The sequence below is a fragment of the Microtus ochrogaster genome, chromosome 16 (genome assembly GCF_000317375.1).
Source record: "Microtus ochrogaster isolate Prairie Vole_2 chromosome 16, MicOch1.0, whole genome shotgun sequence".
Taxonomy (NCBI): Eukaryota; Metazoa; Chordata; class Mammalia; order Rodentia; family Cricetidae; genus Microtus; species Microtus ochrogaster.
In genome coordinates, this window is record NC_022018.1 from 3,775,867 (window position 1) to 3,801,493 (window position 25,627).

At 35.0% G+C, this 25,627-nt stretch overlaps 1 protein-coding gene across 1 annotated transcript in view; it reads left to right on the forward strand.

The window, feature by feature from the left end:
* The window catches only part of Malrd1 (MAM and LDL receptor class A domain containing 1), a 583,538-nt gene that overhangs the window by 407,438 nt on the left and 150,473 nt on the right, over positions 1 to 25,627 (forward strand). Inside the window, exon 30 of the mRNA XM_013348957.1 lies at positions 9,294 to 9,455. Coding sequence (XP_013204411.1) covers positions 9,294 to 9,455 — 162 coding nt within the window. The remainder of the gene's footprint in view (positions 1 to 9,293; positions 9,456 to 25,627) is intronic.

A 25,627-nucleotide genomic window follows, 5' to 3' on the forward strand; every position in this document is an offset into this window, starting at 1 on the left:
TAGAACATGCTAGCCTCAAACTCACAGAGATCCACCTGTCTCTGCCTCCAAAGAAGTGGAATTAGAGGCATGTGCCACCACATCCGGCTGTGCTAATATTTTAACTTTAAATTAAAGTGCAAAAATGAAAAGAATTCTCAAAAATTACAGATTGAATTATGAATGCTGTTATATTATAACACTGATATCACATAAACTATGTTTACCAGGGATATCTCTTATGCAAATTTTAAACTTTAAGTGAATATTAACTTCTTGGACTATTTTTAACTACTTTTAATGAACAAAAATATTTTAGCCCTATTTATAAAGAATCAATTTCAATAAGGTTCTAAAAGGATGCTGCTCTAAATATTTGTGAATTTGCATTTTTATACACAAGTTATAATGCCTACAGAATTTCAGAATCATCAGCATACAATAGAAAGTTGGGTTAATTTGTGTAAAAATCTAAAGGAACAATAATTTAAACCTACTGCCATTGACATATAGTTAAGTAGAAAGGAATGTCATTGCTGTGTTAATATAAAAACGTTCAAATATATTATTCTAATAATTTTTCTGTTGCTATTGCCAAATACTTGGGAATGCCTGGTAGCAAGACCTTGAGACAGCTGGTCATGTCACGTCTTCAGTGAGGCACAGAAAGAGAATGAATGCATGCATGCTTAGTCCTCAGTGAGTTTTCTCTGTTTCATATAGTTTAGGATGACCCTGCCAAGGGAATTACCCACACTTGGTTTGGTCTTCTCAAATTAACTGAATTGGAATCAGATAACTTAAGTTAACTTCTCGATTTAACTAAATTAGGACCATCTTCCACAAATGTCCCATCGGCCAACCTAATGTAGAAATCTTTCATTGAGACTGCCTTCCCAAGATATTCTAGACTGTATCAAGTATACAATCTAAACACCACTAATATTAAATTGTCTTCCTTTAATTTTTTCGTATATAAAATATTTATATGAAGATTCAAGTCTATGAATTTTTATTCATAGTATGTGTTAGGAACAAAGAACTGAATATCTAAATATAAAGAAGACATTGTAGGCTTCTAAACTTCAATTTCTAATATGAAAAAATCAGGTGGAAAGAGTATTACATGGAATTATAATGTTATTTAATTTTTTATGATTCAAGTTTATCATAATGAAGTTTCTTAGTTTAAATTGTAACAAATACTGTCAATGAGTTTATTACTATTTACTTGTAAATTACAAAAGGAGAATTTGTGTGTGTGTTTGTAAACAAGCACACATGATGTAAGATACACACATTTGTATAATTAATATAAATATAGTTTTATAAACCTAAGAAATAATACTTAATATTTTGATTATTCAAATATAAGTGGCTATTATTTTCTCTTTGTCTTACTATCAGACTGACTCACATAATTTTAATTTTCCCATAGTTTAGATATTGGTATAAAAATATACAGATGTGGTCATAGTTTTCAGAACCTAAATCAACTATATATTCATTGAACAAATGTTCACAATTTTGATGATCTACTGAAAGGACATTTTATGCATAAAACCAATGTGTTGTCAATGATAAAGGCAAGTTTTAAAATAATAAACTTGAAAGATTTTGCTCACATCCTTAAAGAGCACTCATGCAGATACATGATATGCTAATTTCTGAGTTTAATTCACTGATATTGATTTTAATTGTTTTATAGATGCATTGCAGGTATGAAATGTGGATTTGTTCAATTACCTACATATATTACTATGAATAACATAAATGATATTTAGAGAAATACATAGAATAAATTGATGTTTGAAGTTATTAAAATGCAGTCTTTATTTTGACTAAGACCCTCAGTTATATTAGTTAAATTAAATTAAATTAATACCAAGAGCTACAACACATCTACTTTCTCAGAGGTTCATTTCGTTCATCTGAATAGTAAACATGTCATTCATCCTGTAGAGTTCTATAATAATTAACTCAACATATAATAAAACATTGCATTGAATTGAATGATAGGTTGGTTTAGCATTCTGGAGTGGTCATATGAGCATCTTCTGTTTCATTATGTTTGCTCTCATTTGAAATTTTCTTCTTTTTACTGAAAATAATTTTTCCCCACATAATATATCCTGATTACAGTTTCCATTTCCCCTATTTCTAGTTCCTCCCCATCTCCACTCCCCTCCAATTTCACTCCTTTTCTGTATCTTATTAGAAAACAAACAGACTTCTAATGGATTAGTAAAACAAAATAAAAATATAAAACAAATACTAACACACTGGAATTGGAAAAAAAACAAACGGAAAGAAAGAAAACAAAGCCTACGTGAAGTTGAAAAAAGGAGATCCACTAGTTTACATACTTATAAAAAAACACTAAGCTAGAAGCCATAACTTATATGCAGAGCACTAATGTAGGCCCTATGCATGTGACCTTAGTTTCTGTAAGTTCACATGTGCTTTGACCATGCTCATTTAGGGTCCCATGTTTTCTTGGTGTCCTCCATCATCTCTGGCTCTTACACTCTTTCTGTCTTCTCTTCTGTGGTGTTTCCTGAACCTTGATGGGAGGAATTTGATGAAGATATTCAATTCAGAGCTGGATGTTCTGAGATCTCTTTCTCTGCATAATGTTTGGCTGTAGGTCTCTATATTGGTTCTCATCTTCTGTATGAGGAAGCTTCTCTGATGATGGTTGAGCCAGGTACTGATCTATGAGTATAGTAGAATATTTTTAGGAGTCATTTTATTGCTAGGCTGTAGTAGTAGGAGCGGCGGGGCTGCGTCCCCGGCACCCCAGCCATCTTCTAACTTATGCCCCAAAATAATTACACGGACACTGTATTCTTTTAAACACTGCTTGGCCCATTAACTCTAGCCTTTACAGGCTAATTCTCATATCCCGATCAACCCATCTCTAATAATCTGTGTAGCATCAGTCTTACCGGGAAAGATTCTAGTCTATGTCCATCCTGGGTCTGAGCTTCATGTGTCTGCCTCAGAGAGCATCTGCCCGGGAGAGGGGAGCATGGCATCTCTCCAGAGAGCAGAGCTGTCGAGTCTGAGCTCATTTCCTCTTCCTCCCAGCATTCTGTTCTGTTTACTCCTCCCACCTATGTTTTAACCTATGAGGCCAAGCAGTTTCTTTATTATAATTAACCAATGACCTTCCTCCATCAACAGGCCTTTTTTTTTTTTTATCTGTTTGAGAATGGTAGTATTTTGTGTCCTCCTAGGTTCCTAGGCTATCTATTCTCAGGCTCTTGACCACCCAATAGTATTAGGTATGGGTTCTATCTCATAGGGTGGGCATTAAGTCAATCAGATATCAGTTGATTACTCACACAAGCTTTGTGCTGCCATCATTCTATTATGTCTTGCAGACTGGTCACTATTGTTAATTACGTGTCTGTGACTGGCTTGATGGTTACATTCCTCTTTTAATAGTGTGCAGAGTACCTTCCTGTACCAAAGATACTAGTATATAGTGGTGAATGCTTCAGGTAGGCACTAGCTCAACTCCTCTGTGTTCATTGAATTGTATAGGTGTTGTCTATGACAATGGGGCCTTTATGACAGTTTATGGAGAACAACGTATAGTCTTGGCAGCAGCAATCTGGATTGTTTTCAGATTGCGATGGGACCCTTTTGGTCAACAACTCAATTAGATGTAACCTAGTCCTAGTACTAGAATCTCTGTTTAGTCACAGGAAGTTACTAGTTTGGGATTCACCCAACCCCATTATTTTGCAATTTCATTTAGATGCCCTTCATATATGTGTATATTTTAAGAAGCCTCTGCTATATTAGATTTTCATGCTATTCCTCCAAAGGCCCTTAATTTTAGCCATCTCTCCCTGTATCCCCCTTTGAGCCCGTCTCCACCCCAACCCTCTTTGATTCGCCAGGTATAAACCCACTCATCCATCCATAAGTATGTATTCTATTTCCCTTTTCTATCAAGATTTATCTTTTCTTTTTTTTTTATCTTTTCTTCATAATCTCTTACCCTATACCTAATTCTTGCTCCTCTGTAGATTGTTGCTGAGGTTCAATCATAGTTTGTGTCTCATGACCATTTTTACTACAACAACAAAAATGCAGTTATTCTTATGACTCAGTTTTGCTATAGGCTGACAGCAGATGTAAAACTCTGTTTCTATCCCTCCTGTTGCAGAAATGCATCATTTGTAAGAAGTAAGATAAGTAATTTAAAAGACTGAATGATTAAACTTAAAATGCTGTCTTTTCATAAACTACTTTTATTCATTGTAGCAGTATCTCAGCTAGGGGTGTGCTGTGTTGTGATGGGCAGATGCTTTCATTCCTCCTTTATAGCAAGTACACACAGAGTTGTTCAGTCATGGTATTATCTCTCACACTATACAGATTATCTGAAATCCTGCTCAATGAAAGTTGACAAGAATTAAAAGTATTATTCACTTGAAGCAACCTGTACCTTGTACCATGGTGTGATTAAATCAGGTGAATATGTGAAGATGAGGCATAAAAATAATCTACTATGGACATATTTCTGTGTTGATAAGTATTTACACTGATTATACTGCCATGTGGCTAAGTAATATACCACTAGGGAAATAGCTGTTGCTTAAAGGAATATCAGTAATGTGTTAAATTCATTTAAAGATCATCATCTGACAGAGTTCTTATAAAGTCTCTGCCATTTTAAAACACTTGGCACATATTCATTTTCTGGAAATATAAAATCCTTGCTATCTCTGGTCTAAAAGTGAAATTTTATTAAATTAGTTACCACAAATATGCCAAAACCCAGAAGAACTAAATCCTCTCTTAAAAATATTTACAATACCTCAAAGTTACAAAACAATTGAAGCAATAGTGCAAAATAATGAATAACCTTTAAAATAAATGATAGGAGCTATAATTACCCCCATATGCCTCACATATAACCCACCCTGAGAGTTAGTATGTTCTGAATCAGGAGACCTAAGATTTAAATTGCTCATTCAAGGATGAATTTGATGTTACATGAAATGGAAAAAACATGGTGCATGAAAGATGCTTGGTTCTATCTAGTCTCAGGTTCTCAGTCAACCAAGCAGTGCTAGGTATGAGTTCCATCTTATGGAGTGGGCCTTAAGTCAATCGGACATTGATTAGTTACTCCCACAACTTTTAAGCCACCACTGTACGAGTATATCTTGCAGAAAGAACACCATTGTAGATCAAAGAATTTTAGCTAGCTTTGTGTTTGTTTCTTTCTTTGTAGAATGCAGAGCTCTTTCTTGTGCCAAGGATGATAGAACCAACGGATGAAGGGACCTATATAGGCACAGCTTGTTTTCTACATGTTCAATGAGTTGTGTAGGTGTCATCAGCAATGGGGACTTGCCCTCAGTTTGTGGAGAGCAGGCTATAGTCTTGGCAACAACTTGGGTTGACTGGGCATTGCCATGAGACCTCTTTAATCAGCAACTCAGATGTAACCCAGTCCTTGTGCTGGAAGATTGATTTTGTGATAAGAAATGGACCACTTGGACTCTGTCTCTCCATTATTTGGCAATTTCATTTAAATTGCTTTTATGTAGGTGTTTATTTTAGGACGTTTCTACTGTATTGGGTTTCCATACTACTCTTCAAGTGGCTCTTAATTTTAGCTGTCTCTCCCTGTGTTCCTTACCTCACCCCCTCCCACTGAATCTTCCCATTCCAGTTCTCCCTCCTTATTCCTACCAATTAACTATCAATTCTATTTTGCTTTCCTAACAAGATCTGTCTGCCAGCCCTACTTGCATACTCTACAGGTGCTTTTGATTGATGATTTTACAGATTGTAGCTTAGTAATCGTTGAATTAATAGCTCATATGCACATAGAAGTACATAGAAACTGTATTTGTCTGTTGGGTCTGCAATATCTCACACAAAATGATTTTTTTCTAGTTACAATAATTTATCTGTTAATTTTCTGTTGTCATATTTAAATGCCTAAATAATACTCCATTATGTGAAAGAAGCACATTTTCTTTATCCATTCTTCTGTTGAAAGACATGTAAGTTGTTTTTCTTTACTGGCTACTATGAATAGAGCATCTAAGAACATACTTGAGCAGAGGTCTTTGGGATAGGATGAAGCATCCTTTGGGTGTATAATCAAGAGTAGTATAGCTGGGTCTTGAGGTAGAAAAATCCCCATCTTCCTAAGGAACCACCCTACTGATTTCCATAGTAACTGTAAAAGTTTACACTTCCACCATCAGTGGATGAGAGTTTCCCTTGTTTCACATTCTTGCCAGCAGAAGCTGTCATTTGTTTGGCTGCTTTTACCCATTCTGACAGGTGTAAGATTGAATCTCAAAGTAGTTTTGATTTGCATTTCCCTAATGGCTATGGACATTGAATATTTCTTTACATATTTCTCAGTCATTTGAGTTTATTCTGTTGACAACCTATTTAGATCTGTACTCCATATTTTAATTGAGTTATTTGTTTTTTGATATCTATTTTCTTGAATATATATGAGGTTAGCTCTATATTGAATGTGTAGTTAATAAAACTATTTTCCTATTCTATAGGCTGCTTCCTTATCTGAATGTTTGTGTCCTGTGCATTACAGAAGCTTCTCAGTTTTATGAGGACCAATTTATTAATTGTTGATTTTAATGCCTATTTTAACAGTGTTCTGGTTAGAATGTCTTCTCCTGTATCAATGAATTCAAGGCCCTTCCCTATTTTCTTTTCTGAGGTTTACTGTAGCCAGTTTTTATGATCCTTTTAGAGTTGATGTTTGTGCAGGGTGATAAATAATGATTTTGTATATGCAGCCATCTAGTTTTACCAGCATCATTTGTTGAAAATACTGTTATCTAGATTTTCATTCCAAACTATGCCTAAACTAACCAAGAGAAGGAAAAGAAAGTTCATATCACACTTGACTAGTTGAATCATGAGCCACCCGGGGAAAGGGATGTTTCAGCTTGACACACATTCTTCAGTGGGAAAAGGTGGTTACTTAGATTAAAATGTTCTGTCTTGCTGCACGCATATGGTACACTGATATACATTCGGGCAAAACACCCATACAAATAAAATAAAAATAAAGGAACGGTTTTATCTTAAGTAAGACATATAAAAAATGGTTAAGAAAAGAGTAACCAACAGCTGGTAGAGTATTTTTAAAAATATAGATATGGGTCTTAGCATAAATGTTTAGTAAAGTCAGTTTATTTTAGAGAGATGATCTAACACATGGTTGAGGTTGAGACAATTGTAAGGATGAGACAGATTGATCCTAAAAAAAAATCATCCAAGTAAAGGTTATCATATTCAACACTAGGATTTAGAAGAGTGTTTTCACACTGTGTGCAAAAAAAAATGGACTATTTTAAGCAAGATAAAATAACACAAGAACAGTGTTAAGGGTGATTAATGTAGCTTCAGTTTGTGAGGTGGGTAAGATGAAGCCTGTGCTAAAGACATCTCTAAAATAATCATGGGCTTGAGCCAGGGTGGTTGTCATGAATCATCAAACAAGGGGATCCACACGCAAATTCTCAAAGGAAAAATATCCAGGTACTGGTTACATGTTTGGTATATAAATATGGATATAAGACCAATAGTAACTCCAGAGTTTGAGCCTTTACAAAAAGAGATAGATTCATGCTAAGTGGAAATCTCACAGAGGGCATATTTGGAGAGAACACTGCAAAGGTTTGGAAGTGATGGTGGTATATTCCAAATGGAATGTTCCAGAAATATTTAAATATGTTAGTCTCTATTTCACAATGTGTGCATGTTTGCAGGACACTTATTTAAAAGTATACGGAAATAACAAGTGAGGATAAACAGAGTGAAAAACCTAAATAAGTACATTTTAAAATGAAGGTGGAAGACCAGTGTAAGTTATTATAAACAAATTGGCAGGGGATGTGCATTGAAAGACCAAAAAACATGACCTTAAAGGAGATGAGCTGTAGAAGAGGAATAAATTTTTAATGAGGAGTCCAGATAAGAGGCAGAGATTCACTTTAGAAGACAAAAACTCGCCTGTTTTAAACTGATAAGAAGAGATACTACACATGATCTTAGCCAGAAAGGCAAGAAGATCTCCTGAGGAAATTGGGAGTGTGGGAGTCACGGGAGAGGGTAGAAAGGGAGGGGAGGAAGGGAGAAGAGCAGAGAAAAATATATAGCTCAAATAAAAAAAAAATTCACTTGTTTTAAGATGGGTAGGAAAAATGTAAGAAAATATGTCTTAGTTACTTGTGTGTCTTGAAAGCTGAAGGGGTCTTACAATACGTTAGTCGAGCCAGGAGGAACAATATTATCCAAGGGGTTAGGGAGTGGAACAAAAGCATTTAGGTTTATGAATCGGGGATTGAGTTACATGGAAATACAAATAGCGCAGACCCCATGTGTGAAAGTATCATAGCAGTCCTGGGTTTGTACAAGAAGGTTTTGAATAGTTGATGATATGGTGACTAAACGCTGGTATTGGTGAGTTCATTGCGTCTTTGCATCAGATAATCTGTTCTGTATTATGGAATGCTAGCATGACATGCATAAGAATCAAAGTCCATAAATAAGCACATAAGATAATAGATTATGTAGTCATTAAAATGAATTAAAATAATGTAAAAGAAGAAAAGAATGACTAAAACTCTTGCTGTTTTAGGGATAAAATGAAACAGTTTGTAAAGAATTAAAATATTTTTTTATAGAAATTCTCTTAGGAACTCAGTAAGGTGTAAGAGAGCATTAGTTCAGTGTGTTTTGACTTTGGCATCCATTTAACACAGAGCTTTTTGCTGATTAAGGTTTCATGAGCTAAGATTGGTGTTTTATTGAGAAAAGGATAGGGGCAAGAAGAAATTTAAGGGATAACAGAAACCATCCTTTTAAAAGAAAGGAATTGCTGATGGCTATCTCAGTTGATGCATATTGGTTAAATAACATAAGAATTCAATCTGTCTGTGTAACACTTAGGGAGCTGCAAAGAGAAAAAGATGCTGTCTCAAACAAGAGGGTGGGCAAGCACCGAAACCTGAGCCTGTCCTCTGACCTCGACACACACTCCATGGCATAAGCCTACCTCATGCAAACACACACTCCTCTCTCTCTCTCTCTACACACACTCCTCTCTCTCTCTCTCTCTCTCTCTCTCTCTCTCACACACACACACACACACACACACACACACACGCGCGCGCGCGTAAAATGTTTCAAAATTAAAAACAAAACTATTATAAAATGATTTGAATCATAAAAAATATAGTGGGGGCATAGAAGATTGTAGACATTTTGTAAGCTTATATGGCTATCTTGTTTCCTAGGTTATTACGTGAGCACAGCAGGAAGCTGCAATTTTGAAACAGCATCTGAAGACTGGACTGTAGTTTGTGGTCTCACCCAAGATCCTGAAGACGACTTGGATTGGGCCATTGGCAGCACAATTCCTACTGAAGCTTTGAACCCTGATTCTGATCATACACCAGGTAAATTTAGTAGCTATGGGGAAGCAAATGGTGTGAATTTTCCTGTAAAGTAGACCTTGGAAAGATAAGTAAAAGAGCCGTCTCTCCTATTTTAAATACTGAAATCTTAGACTCTGTCACTGTCACAGGGAAGCCCATGATTTCTTTTTAATTAAAAAGGATTAAGTAAAGGAAAAAAGAAAGAAAGGCACCTTTTTAAACATTGTTTTCTCTTTTTATTTATTCTTTTCTCACATACTATATCCTGACTGCAGACTCCCCTTTCTCCACTCCTCCCAATTCCTCCTCACCTCCACTGCTCCCCTATTTTTCTTCAAAAAAGAGCAGGCCTCCTAAAATATCCACCAAAACCACAAACCCTCATATCAAGGCTGGGAAACACAACTTAGTAGTTGAAAAATGATCCTTAAAGAAGGCAAAAGAGTCAGAGACACCCACGCTCTCTCTGTTGGGAGTCCCAGGAAAATGTCCAGATGACAATCACAACGTATATGCATAGGACTCTGATTCCACTCTCTGTGAGCCTCTAGGAGCCTCGCTTAATTGTTCTATGGGCTGTGTTCTCCTGGTGTTCTCCACCCCTCTGGTGACTACAATCATTCCTCCCCCTCTTCTGAGGGTTCCCTGACCTTTTGTCTTCACCTAAAATTTAGCTGTGGGTCTCTTCATCTGCTCCCATCAGTTGCTGGATGAAGCCTCTCTGGTAATGACTGGGCTAGGTACCAATATGTGAGTATATCAGAATATCATTAGGAATGATTTTACCGACTTTTCTTTTTGGACAGTTGTGTTCTGTTCTACCATAGGTCTGTATATGGGTCATTCAGCTTCCATTTCCTAACGAGGCACTATTAGGCATGGCCTCCCTCTCTTGGTGTGGGCCTGAGATTAGTTCCTCACTCTCACAAGTTCTGAGTCACTATTGCCATCCCTTGTCTTGAAGGCAGGACAGGTTGTAGGTTGAAGATTTATGTGACTGGGTTAGTCTCTCAGTCCTACCCCTAGAACATTTGTCTTGTTACAGAAGATGACCAGTTTAGGATCCATATCTCCCGTTACTTGGTGTCCTTGCTAGGGTCATCCTCAAAGGTTCCAGGAAGTTTCTACTGTACTTGGTATCACCCCTCAAATGCCCCTCCAAAAATTCTAGTCATCTCTCCCTCCATCCCTCCTTCCTCTACTAGATCCCTCCTATTCCCATCTCTATGCATCCCTAGTCCACCTGCAAAATCTATTCTGTTTCTTCTTACCAGGGAGTTCCATCTGTTATCCCTAGAGCTTTCCTTGTTACTTTGCCTTTCTGTGGATTATAGTGTGATTTTCCTTTATTTAACAGCTAATACTCACTTATAAGTGAGTACATATGTTTCACTTTCTGGGTCTGGGTTTCCTTGCTTAGAATGATTCTTTTTTTTTTTAGTTTTATACATTTGCCTTCAAATTTCATAAAGTCATTTTTTTAACAGCTGACTAATACTCTATTGTGTAAACATACTATGTTTTCTTTATCTTCTCTTCAGTCGAGGGACATCTAATTAACTCTTAACAGTCACATTTCTCAATAAAATTAGGGGATGTAAAGTGATAAAACTACACAAAAAGGGGAGGGAGGAGAGGGCCTAGGAGAAGAAGAGGGAGGGGAAACCATAGATAAAAGCTTCTGTCCTGTCCGGTCCCATAGCCATTTGGTCCCAAAGAAATACACAAAGACTTATAACAATTATAAACTGTTTGGCCTATTATCTCAGGCTTATTATTAACTAGCTCTTACAACTTAAATTAACCCACAATTCTTGTCTATGTTAGCTATGTGGCTTGGTACCTTTTCTCAGTGAGGCATTCTCATCTTGATTCCTCTGTGTTTGGTTGGCAACTACAGACTAAGCCCTTCCTCTTCCCGGAATTCTCCTTGTCTGGTCACCCCATCTATACTTTCTGCCTAACTACTGGCCAATCATCATTTCATTAAGTCAATACAAGTGACAAATCTTTACAGGGTACAAGAGCATTATCCCACAGCAGTAAACTGTGCATGGGATGTAAAAACAAAACAATAAATAAATAATAAATACAGAAAGAAGAAAAATAAGAAAGGCCAAATTATGATCAATCATCAGTCCCTCGATGACTACACCATCCACTTAAAGAGACATTGGTTCTAAATACAGCACAGTATGACTTGTTAAATATTAAAAACCACTGATTTTTCCTGCAAAATACTTAGAATCTTTTATCATAATTTATAATTTAAAACTACAACTTTTCCTACTCTTTCTTCCCCCAACTCCTCCCACATAACTCACATTCTTTCCCTCTCTTAAATTCATGGTCTCCATTTCTATAACTGCTGTTTTATGTATATATAGTTTTTTCCTATAAAATGTGTCTTTTTAGGATTATGAAGCAGCCTGAAATATTTGATGTATTTCATTTCATTTGTGAAAATGAGCATTGTTAAAGGCTTATGTTGACATTTAAATTGTAGAATTCTGATTAAAGGAGATTTCCTGCCATAATGTTGTCTTGTGCCAGTCTGTCTAGAACAAAAAAAAAAAGACAGCCCCTTTAGGAAGATAAAGAACACTCATTGGATTGTCTTTGAACTTCATCTATGCCATAAGCTTTTCTGCACTCCAGGCTGGTAGCTCCTTCTGAGACTCACTACCCTCCTGATTTCTTAAGCCACTCCATTATAAAATCTGTCTGATCTCTGTCTCTATGTCTCTGTCACTCTTTGTCTCTGTGTCTTTCTATCACCTTTTCTGTACGTAAGCATGCATGTTTATATGCACATGCAGAGTTTTCAGGTCTGTTTTACTGGAGAACCTGAATGCAGTAGCCCCCTCAAACAATTGGAGCAAGGAACAGTAGCAAACCACAGAATAATTTGATAATTAAATAACATTTCAAAGGAAATATATGGAAGATTGGCTTAGCCAGTATATGGTCAGAAAAAGGAACACATTGTTTTATTTTTATAGATTCTGAGCAGATTAAATATTTATGAAGTTTACTTAGAGTATGACTTCTTTCCTTGTCTCTACCAATGTGTAACAGCCATATGCCTTAATAATCATGTCTTTTCCCTGCTTTGTTTTAAAATTAATCTTTACTTTGAATATTCTTACCACTTGATTAAGTTCTATTTCTTCTTTTTGACCTAAGATATGTTTCCATTATAAAAATAATAATTTAATGCTCACTAGATCATCGGTTAAACAGGGTAGAGAATCAAGAACCTAAGATCAGTTGGGATTTAATATATTTAGTATATCACCAAGTGTGGGTAGTTTAGTTCAATAGAGACAGAGTACGTTTTTTAATACAGTGGCATATCTGGTCATGTAGCCAGAAGGATATGAATTTCAACCATGTACAATATAATATGTAGACATACATTTCAGGTAGAACAAAAGTTTAAACTTAATAAGAAAATAATAAAACCCTGCAAGGAAACAGAGTGAACTATGTGAAATTAAAAGACAGAACTTGCTTGCTAATACCTACAGGGATTTTCTTAAATCAATTTAGAAAGCATTCTGGGTGAAGAGTTATATAAAAAGAGCACATAAGGACATAGGTGTGTGTGTGTATGTATGTATATATACACTATATATATATGTATATATACATATATATACATATATATATAGTTTATAACCAAAATAAGAAACAAGTAAATACCAATTCCATATCATCCTTTTGAATATTCATTTATTTATGTATTAAATATCAGGAACATCTCCAGCTCCTGTTGATACATAAGAGAACCTTCTATAGTGGTCTTACATTCTAGAAGGAGGGAAAAGGCAATAGATATGGAAAATAAAACACGTGGCTTTTTGCAAGTTGATTTAAACAAGGAAAAAAGTCATAACTAGTAGGATTTGAAAGGGCAGTGGACGGTGAATGCCTGGATAGCAAGGTAAGATCTCAGTGCACACTGACTGGTGAAACAGGTCACCAAGAAAATCCTGTTGGAAAAAAGACTGTGAGGAGGGGAGTGAGTGAACCAAGTGGTCGAATTCAATTCATGTTTCTAACTTTGAATACTTCATTTCCTCAATTTTCATTGTATACATATTATATCAATAAGAAATATACTACTTGATTTTTTTTGGTATGAGTAAACAGAATAAACAGCTTTTCCTTAATCCAAGTACATTGATAAGACTTGTAAACTTTTGATAAGCTTGTGTTTTTATATACTACCTCTTTTTTATTGTTTTGTCAGGATTTCTTTTTTGGTTCTGCACACTGAGCTCCAGACTAGCATAGAACTTCCTAGGTAGCTCAAACTGGTCTCAAACTCTAGACACCTTTTCTGCTCTGCTTCCCAATGTATGGGTGTTCACTTCCTTGTCAATTTAATTGGGTTTGTAATCATCATACAAACATTTCAAAGTGTCTCTAGAAATGTAACTTGAGTAAGGAAGACCCCCCTGAACGTGGGTGATACCATCCAATGGGGTATGGATACCAGACTGAAAAAAAGTGAGCTGAGTACCACCAATCATCTCTCTGCTTCCTAATGTCATGTGCCCAGCCACCACCATTTCTCCACCATGATTGATTTTGTTCTCTCTTAAACCTTGAGCTAAAGTGAGCTATTTTATAAGTTGTTTTATCAGGTACTTTTGTTATAGCAATATGAAAAGTAACTAACATATAGTATATGAGCCACCATTTATAGCTACTTCTATCACTCTTAATGTATTAGGCTTTCAGATTATTTTATGTTGGTTGTGGTGGCACACACACTAGTAATCCCAGTACTTGTGGGGCAGAGGCTGATGGATCTCCATGAGCTCAGGCCTTCTTGATCTACTTAAAGAGTTTCAGAATACCCTGGACTACACAGTGAGACCTTGTCTCAAAAGCAAACAACAACAACAATACCAAAGCAAAAAGTAATAATAAAACAAAGTCTAAAACTAATTTATATATTAATATGATTTCACTATATCTGTTCATTTTAAAATGTGGTACAGATCTGTTTATATGTATTTTAATAACATAGTTCTAATTAAAGTATCCTGAATCAGATGGTAATTTCTGAGACTGGGCATGTGTTATTTTTCCTTGGGATGATGTGAGAAACAGTCTGATGTACATTTGTGCTATGTGATCCAGACGATAACATAGACATATAAATTGCTGAGTTCTTTAGACCCGCCGTCAGATACACCTCAGATATCTTCCTTCATCATGAGAAGGAACTGAAAACCTGTGGTGTATTTCTAGTGGTCTATTATGTATAGTATAAAACTATGATAAGCTCAATTATGAAAAATGAAGATCTGGTCAATAGATATTAGAAAGGTCACATTAGAGTTCAAGAATTCCCAGGTGAGTGACAAATGATGCCTTTTAATGAAATAAATAAAGGTTGTTAATGGGAGTAGCTGTTTTCCTTTATTGAACTTCCATGGTGAGTGTATATTCATTTGAGTACATGGGAGAATTTTCAGTATGGTTATTTGTTCAATTTATCTATAATTCTGTTATCCACAGATGAAAAAAAATGTGATCTTTCTGACAGGGTACTTGATTATGCATCCTGATAATCAGTACTTGAGACAGTACATTTTCAGAGTACTCTTTTCAATGCAATCTGATGATATCATTTTGATACAGAATACAGCTCAATAAATTTGTTTCGTATCTCTGAGATAATGGGCTGGCAAATAAATGTTAAAAACACTAATTAATTTTTACCCTCTGGTAAATGCAAAGTCTCTTTTTAAAGACCAACATATTCAAAGGTCCTACAGCTTTTCTGTAAAGCTTTGCAGTATTGCTGTTAATTAAATTTATATTTATAGATCCTTTCACCTATTGGTTTAGAAACATAAAGAAGACAGTTTCAACATTAATCACAGGCTTATTCATGAACAATTTTAGTGACATTTCTTAATTGTAAAGAAGAACTTTGAGAACCAGTCTGCCATCTTGTCTACAGAAGAATAGTGTTTAGTCTCAATATATATTCTGCTTAATAGCAAGAGTGTTATTTGCATGACTGGAATTAATGTAGGAATAACACCTAGGGCTTCTTTCTATCCATTCCTTTCCTTTAGAGTTTCATTTTAATGATATAATTGATTGTCTCCACAGCTGGGCTGTAATCTCTAGTGGCAGAGAATCATAAATTCTTTAATTTATACATTTGTGCTAGCATTTATCACTCTTGATAACTATACATATAGGCCATGTGTCACTGAATATATTCCTTTTGTTTTGTTGCCACACTGTCTTTTGATTAATTTATAAAGCTATAAATCCATACTTCTCCAAAATACTATGATTGGTCTTTAGATGCAAAGGATGCTTATTGTTTTACAGTTCTATTTTCAACACTTGACATCATGACCATCACCTATTAGTCCTCGTACTTAGTTATCAGGTATACATCAATGCTTGTTTTGAGAATGAGTCCCAAGTATTCAAGATAAGCTTAAAACTCACTACATAGCTAACTATGACAATCACCTCTACAGTATTGGGATTACAGTCATATAATATCATGTCTGTCTTATGGCAATAATTTATATTATAAAACATTCAATAGATAGAATTTAATTTGATATTTTGGAGTATCATGCAGATTATTCACATAACTGTACTTCCTGTAATAAAGATAAATGCTTTCATTCCTACACTAGAGATGAAGAACACGGATAATAAGTTATTTCTAAAATGTATGTGTCATGAATTAACAAAGGCTAAACAGTAAGAGCAGAATATAAAGCTTATTATAAGCCATCTCCAGGGCATAACTATGCTGTTTCTTGCTTCTCTTCCTGGCTTCCTTTAAATTGCTCATCAAGGCCACCAGTGTTTAATTAATTGTAGGCTTTCATCTTTGTTCTCTAAAAAGGAACAGGAAGACTAAAACACTCATTTACTTAGGATTGTTGGCAGACATAAATATGTAATCTGATGGATAAGAGCTAATTCTTTATACACCATGTCATTCTGACTCAGTTCTTCATGCTCAATATACATGTCATTCTGTTCAGTACCATGTTCTTCTGACTCAGTTCACTCTGTTCAATACACATGCATACATATCTACACATGTATGTATACAAAATCTATGTAACAATGTCTATATTGTTATACAGTTTTAGAATTTTCTATCACTGGACTCAGAAATCTTGGATCAAGTTTAAGAGTTCATGAAGAGGAGGAGAAAGAGGAAAAACAGAGGATAGGGAAGCAAAGGAGGTGATGTAGATAGAAGATAAAAAGGACAGGGAGAGTTAGGAGATGATAGAGAGGTCAGATGAGATGAAACAGACACCATAGAAACCACAGCCCTAGGAAACTGAGAGACATACAGAGATATGTAAAAATCATATTGAAACTTACCCTTAAAGACTGAACTGTGTTACTCCCCCAAATAGTTTGCTTGTGTGTCTTTGGGTCTCCAATCCCTATTCTGACTATATTTAGAGAGAAAGAATGTTGGAAAAAGGTAATTCCAGTTAAATTAAGTGAAAATAATGAAACTTATTTCAACAGGAGTGAGGTCCTTGTGAGGAAAGACAGCAGAGTTGGTCTCTCACAGAAAATAAGTTGTGTGAGGGCACAGACAGAGTTAGCCATCACTAATCCAATGAAAAAAATCCAGTAGAAGCTAGGTATTATGCTTTGATTTTGATCTTGTATTTAGTATTGAGAGAACATACATTTCTGATGTTAGAGTCACTCAGCCAACGTTATTTAACTGTGACTTCCCCAGCAGACTCATACAAATATCAAGAAAGTTCCAAGGAATTCATTAAGAAACAGCATTTAGAACGCCTGGAAGAGCTGGGAACATGGCCTCACCCTAGTTATATCTTCAAGTAGGCACTGTTTCAATTTACCTAATAATACAGAAAAGTTGCCTCTTCTAGTAGGTTAAAGACAAAAAAAAACTGCTGTAAAGAAATTAAATTAATGCCTAGGAATGAATGAGATTAACATAATTATATTCTGGAATAGAGACAAGTATATAATTGATCACACATGATCAACAAAATATACTTTCAAAAGGAAATAAAATAACTTTGCCAAGGATAATAACTTGATCCAATACTAAGACAGATAGTATACATTATTTACATGCAATATAATTATAGAATGTATAACTATCCCAACATCTATATACTGGATCATACAAAATCAATACCAAGCACGGATACTTTAAAAACTAGCATAGTGTTTTAAAAGATAATAAGTGCTATTTGGGGGGAAAAGGAAATATATATGTAGATGTGATATATAAATGGAATGGCATTTAGCATTTAAAAGAATGTCTCATTTGCAAATATGAACTAACCTACAGGACATGAAGCAGACATAGGAAATAACTTCTTGGATAGTATCACTGGTATGTAGGATCTGAAAACACAACAATACAGAAAAGAAACACTTAAAACCTGTCATAGAAAAGGTAATCACATAGTTAATGGGGAATGGGAAAAACAAATTCAAAGTGCACATAATTACATATAATAAATAGATCAAGATATGAGCAAATGACAAATGCAATTTAATATTATACTATTCTCTAGACATTTTACAAAGATAAAATTCTATTGTTATCTTTATGAAGCAAATATCAAAGGTAATCACATTAGATAATTTTATTGAGTATAGTGAGTTTTTCACTGTGTATATGTATATCAAGTTATCTATGTATTATATAAAATTTTAAAAATTTAAGTCTCAAGTCTATGGATAATAGGAAAACAGGAAGGAGAATAACCCAGTTTAAAGGCACAAAAATTATTTTCAACAAAGTCATAGAAGACAATTTTAGCAACTAAAAGATGTGTATGTCTAACAAGGTAAAAGAACCATAGAGAACACTAAACAGACTGGACAAGAAAAAAAGTTCCCCAATCACATAATAATCAAAATGCTAAATGTATAGAACAGAAAAAATATTTAAAGTACAAGGGAAAAAGCTATATAACTATAAAGGCAGACCTATTGAAATAACATCTGACTTCTTTTTTTAGCAGATTTTTTATTACTTTACAAATAATACCAATCAAAATTTCCACTTTCTCCCATCCTTCCACTTCCCTCCCATTCCCCCACTCATCCTCCCCCCCCTCCAGTCCTAAGAGAGGGCAGGGTACCCTGCCTGTGGGAAGTCCAATTTCCCATAATGTGTCCAAGATCACAGGAAACCACATTTAACTCCATGTGAATGTATCTCAGATTATTTTAAAAAATTCATATTTTTAAGTAATATTTAGAGCTCTCTCCTACCCTAAAAAGATGCTTTTTATCATTAATAGAGTTGCTATTTCATTTTCTCTTGTTTCCAATATTTGTATCTGGTGTATGGAGTCATATATGATGGCATTTATATACATTATTTACATGAAAACATTATACACATTATCTACATTAAAACATTATACAAACACATTATCTACATTAAAACACTGTGAGTAGAAGGTTATGTCTACCTTAGTCTCTCAGCCTTTCAGTCCCAAAGAAACACATAGAGGCCTACATTAATTTTAAACAAATTGAGCTATTAACTCATGCTTCTTATTAACTAACTTTTACATCTTATATTAATCCATAATTATTGTCTGTGTTTGCCACGTGGCTTGGTACCTTTTATCAATGAGGCATTCTCATCTTGCTTCCCCTGGGTCTGGGTGATGACTGCAAAAAGAGCCTTTCCTTTTCCCAGAATTCCCCTGTTCTGGTCACCCCGCCTATACTTTCTGCCTGGCTACTAGCCAATCAGCATTTTATAAATACAAAGAAGTGACAAATCTTGTACAGGGTACAAGACCTTTGTCCCCCACTACAGTATTTTTCCACTTTTTCTTCTGTTTGTACTTTCTTATTGTCCTATCCTCTGATTTTCTTCCTTTTATTTCATTGAAACATATTAAAATTAGGAAAAGAAACTGATTAAGGATATTATAATAAAACATGTAATAAAGGAGAGTATGTTTGTTGAATCCTAAGTATTTTTTCTTGATTTTTATTATTCGACAGCATTTAATGTAAAATTATAAAAATTAAATTGCTTCTAATATTTAAAATTAATTCAATGATTACTTTTTAAGTGAATCTTAATAATGGTATGTTTTCATGAAGAAAAAATGTAAAATGAAAAAGAGATTTTTAAAAGTGAATATTGGTTTCTTTCTTCTTAAAGAATAATATACAACTAAAACAAGAATTACTGAATTAGCAGGATGGCTCAGCACACAAAGGTGCTGGCCGCCTAGCATGGTAATCTGACTTCAGTCCTAGCCTTCTCATGGTAGGGTGGTTGAACTGTCTCCTAAAACTCGTCCTCTGATCACTGTATGCAAGCTGTAGCACATGGATCCCTATGTGAATACACAAGCCTGCATACACCCCCCCCCACACACACACGAATAAATAAATGAGTAAATGTTATAGTAATCATAGAGAGGATTGTTGTATCTGTCAAACGAGGTCATGCCAAATACTGATGTGCCTCTGCAGTCACTGTTCAGAGTACTACTCACTTCATACTCTGGTTCAATCAAGGTCTCTTGTAGTCTTCGTGGAACTCCTGAGGGTTTAAAGCGGAGGGAGTGAAGTGGTAGAAAGGGTTACTAACCCACCCAATCACAACACAGAAGGTTCTGGTTGATTCTAACTCTGAGAACCACATTTAAAGAAGCAGTCTGTACATCTAGTCACAGCCTCTGAGATCTTCATATCATTTAATATTTAGTGAAATGTTGTGTTCCCAACTGTCAGGATTGGTCTTCACTAGAGGTTTTCCCTTAAATAAGTCTGCACGATAAAGATCTGTACATTATAGTTCCTTCTGATAAGTTATTGAGGCCTGTCCTTTTTTTCTATTTATTTATTCTTTCCTCACACAAACATCCAAACCTCAGTCTCTCCTCCCTCCACTCCTCCCACCGCCTATGCTCTTCCTCCAGATTCACTGTTCCTCTATTTTTATCAATATGTTGTTTCATCCCCACACTAATCCCTCCTAAGCTCTCTGCATTCTTAGTATTATCACTCACTGAGAGGTAATTACTATGCAATAGATTTGGGATGGAGAGAGTGTCCCAAGGTTACAAGATGTAAATATGAATATTTGGTTTAAACCCAGCCTGCATAGGTCTGTACTCATTCTAAAAATAACCTAGTGTTACCTTAACTGTAGGATTCCATGGTATGTGCCCAATACTTTCTTTATTAGATCTTATTGATCTTTCTAGTAAAAATGGAATACACATCACAGGCTCATAGAAGCTATCTAACCGGTAATGCATGGTTTATGAACTTACTCATACTGCTAGAATCACTTTATATCTCTTCTCTAAATTTCCCAGGAGAATAACTCTAATTTGCAACTGTGTTCTAAGCACTTTGCCTGTAGTATAGCATTTAATTTTTTCTACAACCTCATGAGAGAAAAGTACCTATGGTAATTACCTCTTATTGCTTCTATGTCTTAGAGAATTTAAATAGGGTTGTTCAGGATCAAACACCAAATGAACAATAAAGTTAGGGTTTAAATCAGATATGTGGCTTGAGTGTCAATGGATAAGTGGTTCATCTTCCTCAAAGTGAGTGCTGACTCCTCAGTCAGTACAAGAATCAGATATCATGTTCTGATTAAAGGAGAATAGTTTATCCCGTTCTTTCTTGTTCTCCACACTCCTTCATGGACAATCAATCTGAAATCTCAATGAAGGTGGGCTCTTTTTAAAGTTACATTTACACCAGGGGCCCTGACTAAGACCAACAAATATCCCTGATGCATGAGCTCACTTGTTGGTGCCCATTCCCTATAGTGTGATGCCATGCTCAGCCTTAATGCAGCGGGGAGGGGTTTGGTCCTACACCAACTTAATGTGCCAGACTCTTTTGATTCCCCAAAGGAGCCCTTACCCATTGGCAGGAATGGATGGGAGGTGGGTTGGAAAAAATGCAAGGATGGGGGACAGGAGGAAGGGTGGAAGGGAGAACTATAGTTGGAATTTGAAATGAAATTAATAATAATAATAATAGTAAAGAAAAAAGAAATGGTTTCTAATTCATTTTACTAGTGTTACCTTATGGTGTGACAAAAAGAAAACTTTTTATTTACAGTTGAAAAATGAGATCAAGTTACACAACTGCAATTAGGTTGTTGCATTGTTCCCAAGATATTTTGATAAATAAGCAGCACATAAATGGGTCCTTGAGCCCTTCAATATGAGAACTAGAAATTCAGAAACCTGATTCTGCTTAAATTTGTTGGAAGTGCCAGCTAACAACATCTGTTTATTGTCTTCATGTGATTGAGCTATCATTTCCACATACTAAATAAGTTTAGAAATAATATGAAACTATCTTTCATTAATAAGCCTCTATGGGAAACTTTGCTTTCATACCTGATTAAAAATGCCATAATAAAAATTTTCTAGAACCAAATATGGTATAAGTTAATAGCATTAAAAAGAAAAATTCTGTTGAAAGTGTACTCTATCTCAATAATCAATCATTCTCAAAAAAGTATAATGACTAAAGATACACTTTAGGAAAAAACAGAAATAACAAAATCCCAAATACAGTTATTGTATTGCTTAAAAAACAAATGGAAATAAGATAGTGACGGCCATTCTTTCCTATTTATACCAAATTTTGCTTGATTACGAGATGCTTTAAGACTGCAGTTTGACAACTTGGATGAAACTTTTGTACTCCAAATGTGTTTACATTTTGCACTACTGAAATATTGTAGACACAAATTGCCAGGAGCTCAGAAATCCAGGAGGAAAGTAAGTACATAAAGGGATTGAGGGCATCTCAATTGATAGTCATTATGCACCCTTCTTTTTCAGAGTAAGGGACAGGCAGAAATTACACAGAATGTTGGGCCAGACATCTTACCCTGAAGCAGGGAGAATTCACTGTTTTGATGGAGAGACTGCTTACAGACTGCTTTCAAAAATCCCAATAGCCTTTTATTATAAGCAGAAGGGAAAAAAGAAGAAAATTGCCTTCAATTTAAAGCAAGGAGTGAATTCAGACCATTTAACAAGGGAAATTATTTCTTATGATTTGACCAGGAAACAAATGAGTTTTCTTTTTTCTTATGTCAGAGGTCTTATAAAAATAGAGTTTCCTTCATGAGTATTAACTATCTTTTAAAAAAAAAGAAATGTCAGTAGTCCTCATTGTCTGCTATGTTCAGCAAGTCCGGTTTTATCCCAGGCTTTTTCAGACTGACAGAAATCTTTAATAAATAAATAAATTAACAAAAAAGAAATGTCAAATTTTTTGCCATTTAACACAATAATTCAATGAAACATTTTCAAATATAAGATGGTAGCTTCTCACATCTAAAAGACAATTTGGACTATTTTCTGCTCATACAAGAATGGCCATGAAGTGTGAAGTATCTATGATATTGTTTCCCTTACAATAGGAAATTATCATTGTCATTTGAGCAAATCACACTTCACTGTTGAATGCATATTGTGTACATGTGATAGTAATTGACCAATAATTTTCAAAAATATGGTCAATTTTTTAAATAATTGTTAAAAATCAAAGTTGAATATTACTGGGAAAGTTATCTATATTCCCAATGGTAGCTAAACAGTTGTTAAATTTAAGAATATTAACACTAAGAATCCTAGAAACTTTAAATCATAAAGCAAAGGTAAAGTCCTAAATTTAAAGTGTGCAAAAAAATATTTAGGATCAACAGGGAAGTAAAATTTAGAAATATTTGCTAAAAATCTTTTTTCAAAATATTGCACCCTGGTCACACTTAATTGAACTATGACAGATTTTATAAGACACACTGAGAGTCTTGAGATCTGATATATGAATAGTAAGGAGAATTTAAGATGGCAGATAAGAAGCTTTTAGGCACCTCTAAATCAAATAACCAAAGAATTTTGCTTCTGCAATTACTGCCTCCTTGGTTGCTATTGATCATTTCACACAGCTTCATGTAAGTAACAGAAGTGAATTGGTTTAATGATTCCACATTAAGTTGTCCTGGCACTTGAGAATTTAGGGCTTTATGTTTTTCTTCTGTATCAAATTCTTAACTGTATATGGAGTCTATTCTGACCTTTCGCTAAGGGTTTTGCTAGATGTTAATATTTAGTTTTCAGTGAGCAGCTGAATGTTGGTAAATGTTTGAAAGTGAGAATAGCTAAAGGTTGCTAGATGAATGATGGCACTATTTCAGAAAGCATATGTAGTATAAAGCATTGTGGTATGAATAATAAAAACTGAGGGAGAGAGAGAATTTGGGGTTCAAGCTGCAGATCAGAAAAACAAAGAATCCAGCCACTAGCTGTTACTTCTACTTCAGACCAAAATGGGTGATCCTGCCTCTACAAATCCTCAGGCTGAAACTGAGAGTATGACCTGTCTCCTCCAACCTTATATTCCTCTCTAGTGTTGGAATTAATGGTGTGCACCGCTACCACTGAATCTGTATGACTAATGTGGCTGCTGAGATTACAGGTTTTTGCCCCCACTGCCTGGTCTGTATGGCTAACTAGTGTGGCTGCTGGAATTAAAGGTGTGTGTCACTATTGCCTGGCCTATATGCTGACTAGTATGGCTGTTTTAAACTCTGATCTTCAGGCAATCTTTATTTATTATAATACTAATAATATATCACTACATTTCCCCTTTTTTCTAAAATAAAAAGGCATAAAAAAGAACCTACATTACTAAAATATTTTAAATGCCATAATCTGAAGATCTCTGAAGTGTTTGGAGACAAACTATCTTTTAAAATATATCTCTGTTTGACCTTGAAAACATACCTAATATTGATGGAGGAAGGTCATTGGTTAATAAAGAAACTGTCTTGGTCCTTTTGATAGGACAGCAGCTTAGATAGGTGGAGTAAACAGAACAGAATTCTGAGAGAAAGAATGCCGAGTCAGTCAGTCGCCATGATTCTCTGACCCCAGACGGATGTAGGCTAGAATCTTTCCTGGTAAGTCAGCTCATGGTGCTACACAAAATATTAGAAATGGGTTAGTTCAATATGTAAGAGCTAGCCAATAAGAGGCTGGAAATAATGGGCCAGGCAGTGCTTAAAAGAATACAGTTTCCATGTAATTATTTCGGGCATAAGCTATCCATGCGGGCGGCCGGGTGGCAGGGATGCAGCCCTGCCGCTCCTATTACAACATAATATGGCTACAAATTTGACTGTTGTAGGTGACTAATTACAAATCTGCATTTCCTTATTACCCTATATAGTTGTTAATAATAACTTTCAGTGACTAGAAATATGAATTACATTGTTAAATGAAATGTACAGGTACAATACCTTAACAAGACTAGAAATATGTTCAGTATATTTTAACAAAATTAATCTCAAATTTGCATCAAAATAAAGAAGGTCAATCTAACATAAAATATTTAAAATTAGTAGTGGCTTTTTTTTAAAAAAAAGTAGATTCAATAATCTACATATTTATCTTATTATATCTACATCCTCCTTTTTTCTTTTCAAAGTAGATTAATAATCTACCTCTTTATCCTATCATATCTGCATCCCCCTTTTTTCTTTTCAAAACAAGAACACTGACTCTAATCTCCTTTGTTCAATTTTCCTCCTGACCATAACCAATAACAACTTGTAACCAATCCCTCTAAACAATGACAAATATTCTTAACCCATTGAATAACCAAAAACCACCCACCCTACCTTTTGGGTATGTGGACATCATATTCTTAAATTTACTTCTTTCTGTTTGGGGGAAACGGGATCTTCAGGGAATCCTGAACAGAAAAAAAAATGGGTTAATTGTTAAGTCCTTGGAAACTTGGAGCTGTACCATTCAGTCTATGCATCATGGAAAAGTGCAGGGTTTGTATCGAATCCTGGCTAGAGTAGTCTGTTAGGCTGGCTCATCTCAGCTAGCCAATTCAAAATCGTTCTGAACAGTTTGTTGTCCAAATACTGATTTGGGGTAGTGTTTTTCAGTGGTGTTATCATAGTCCTGGAGGAATTGTCATTGTGGAACTCCATCCTTATTTTTGGAGACATCAAGGGTTACTCTTAGGAATGCTCATGGTTCATGGCAAAAAACTGATTGAGACTGACACCTGAAATCATGTACAGGAAGGTAGATGAAACCTTTTCCTAGAATTAAGTTAGTACTCTATATGACTATTAATTC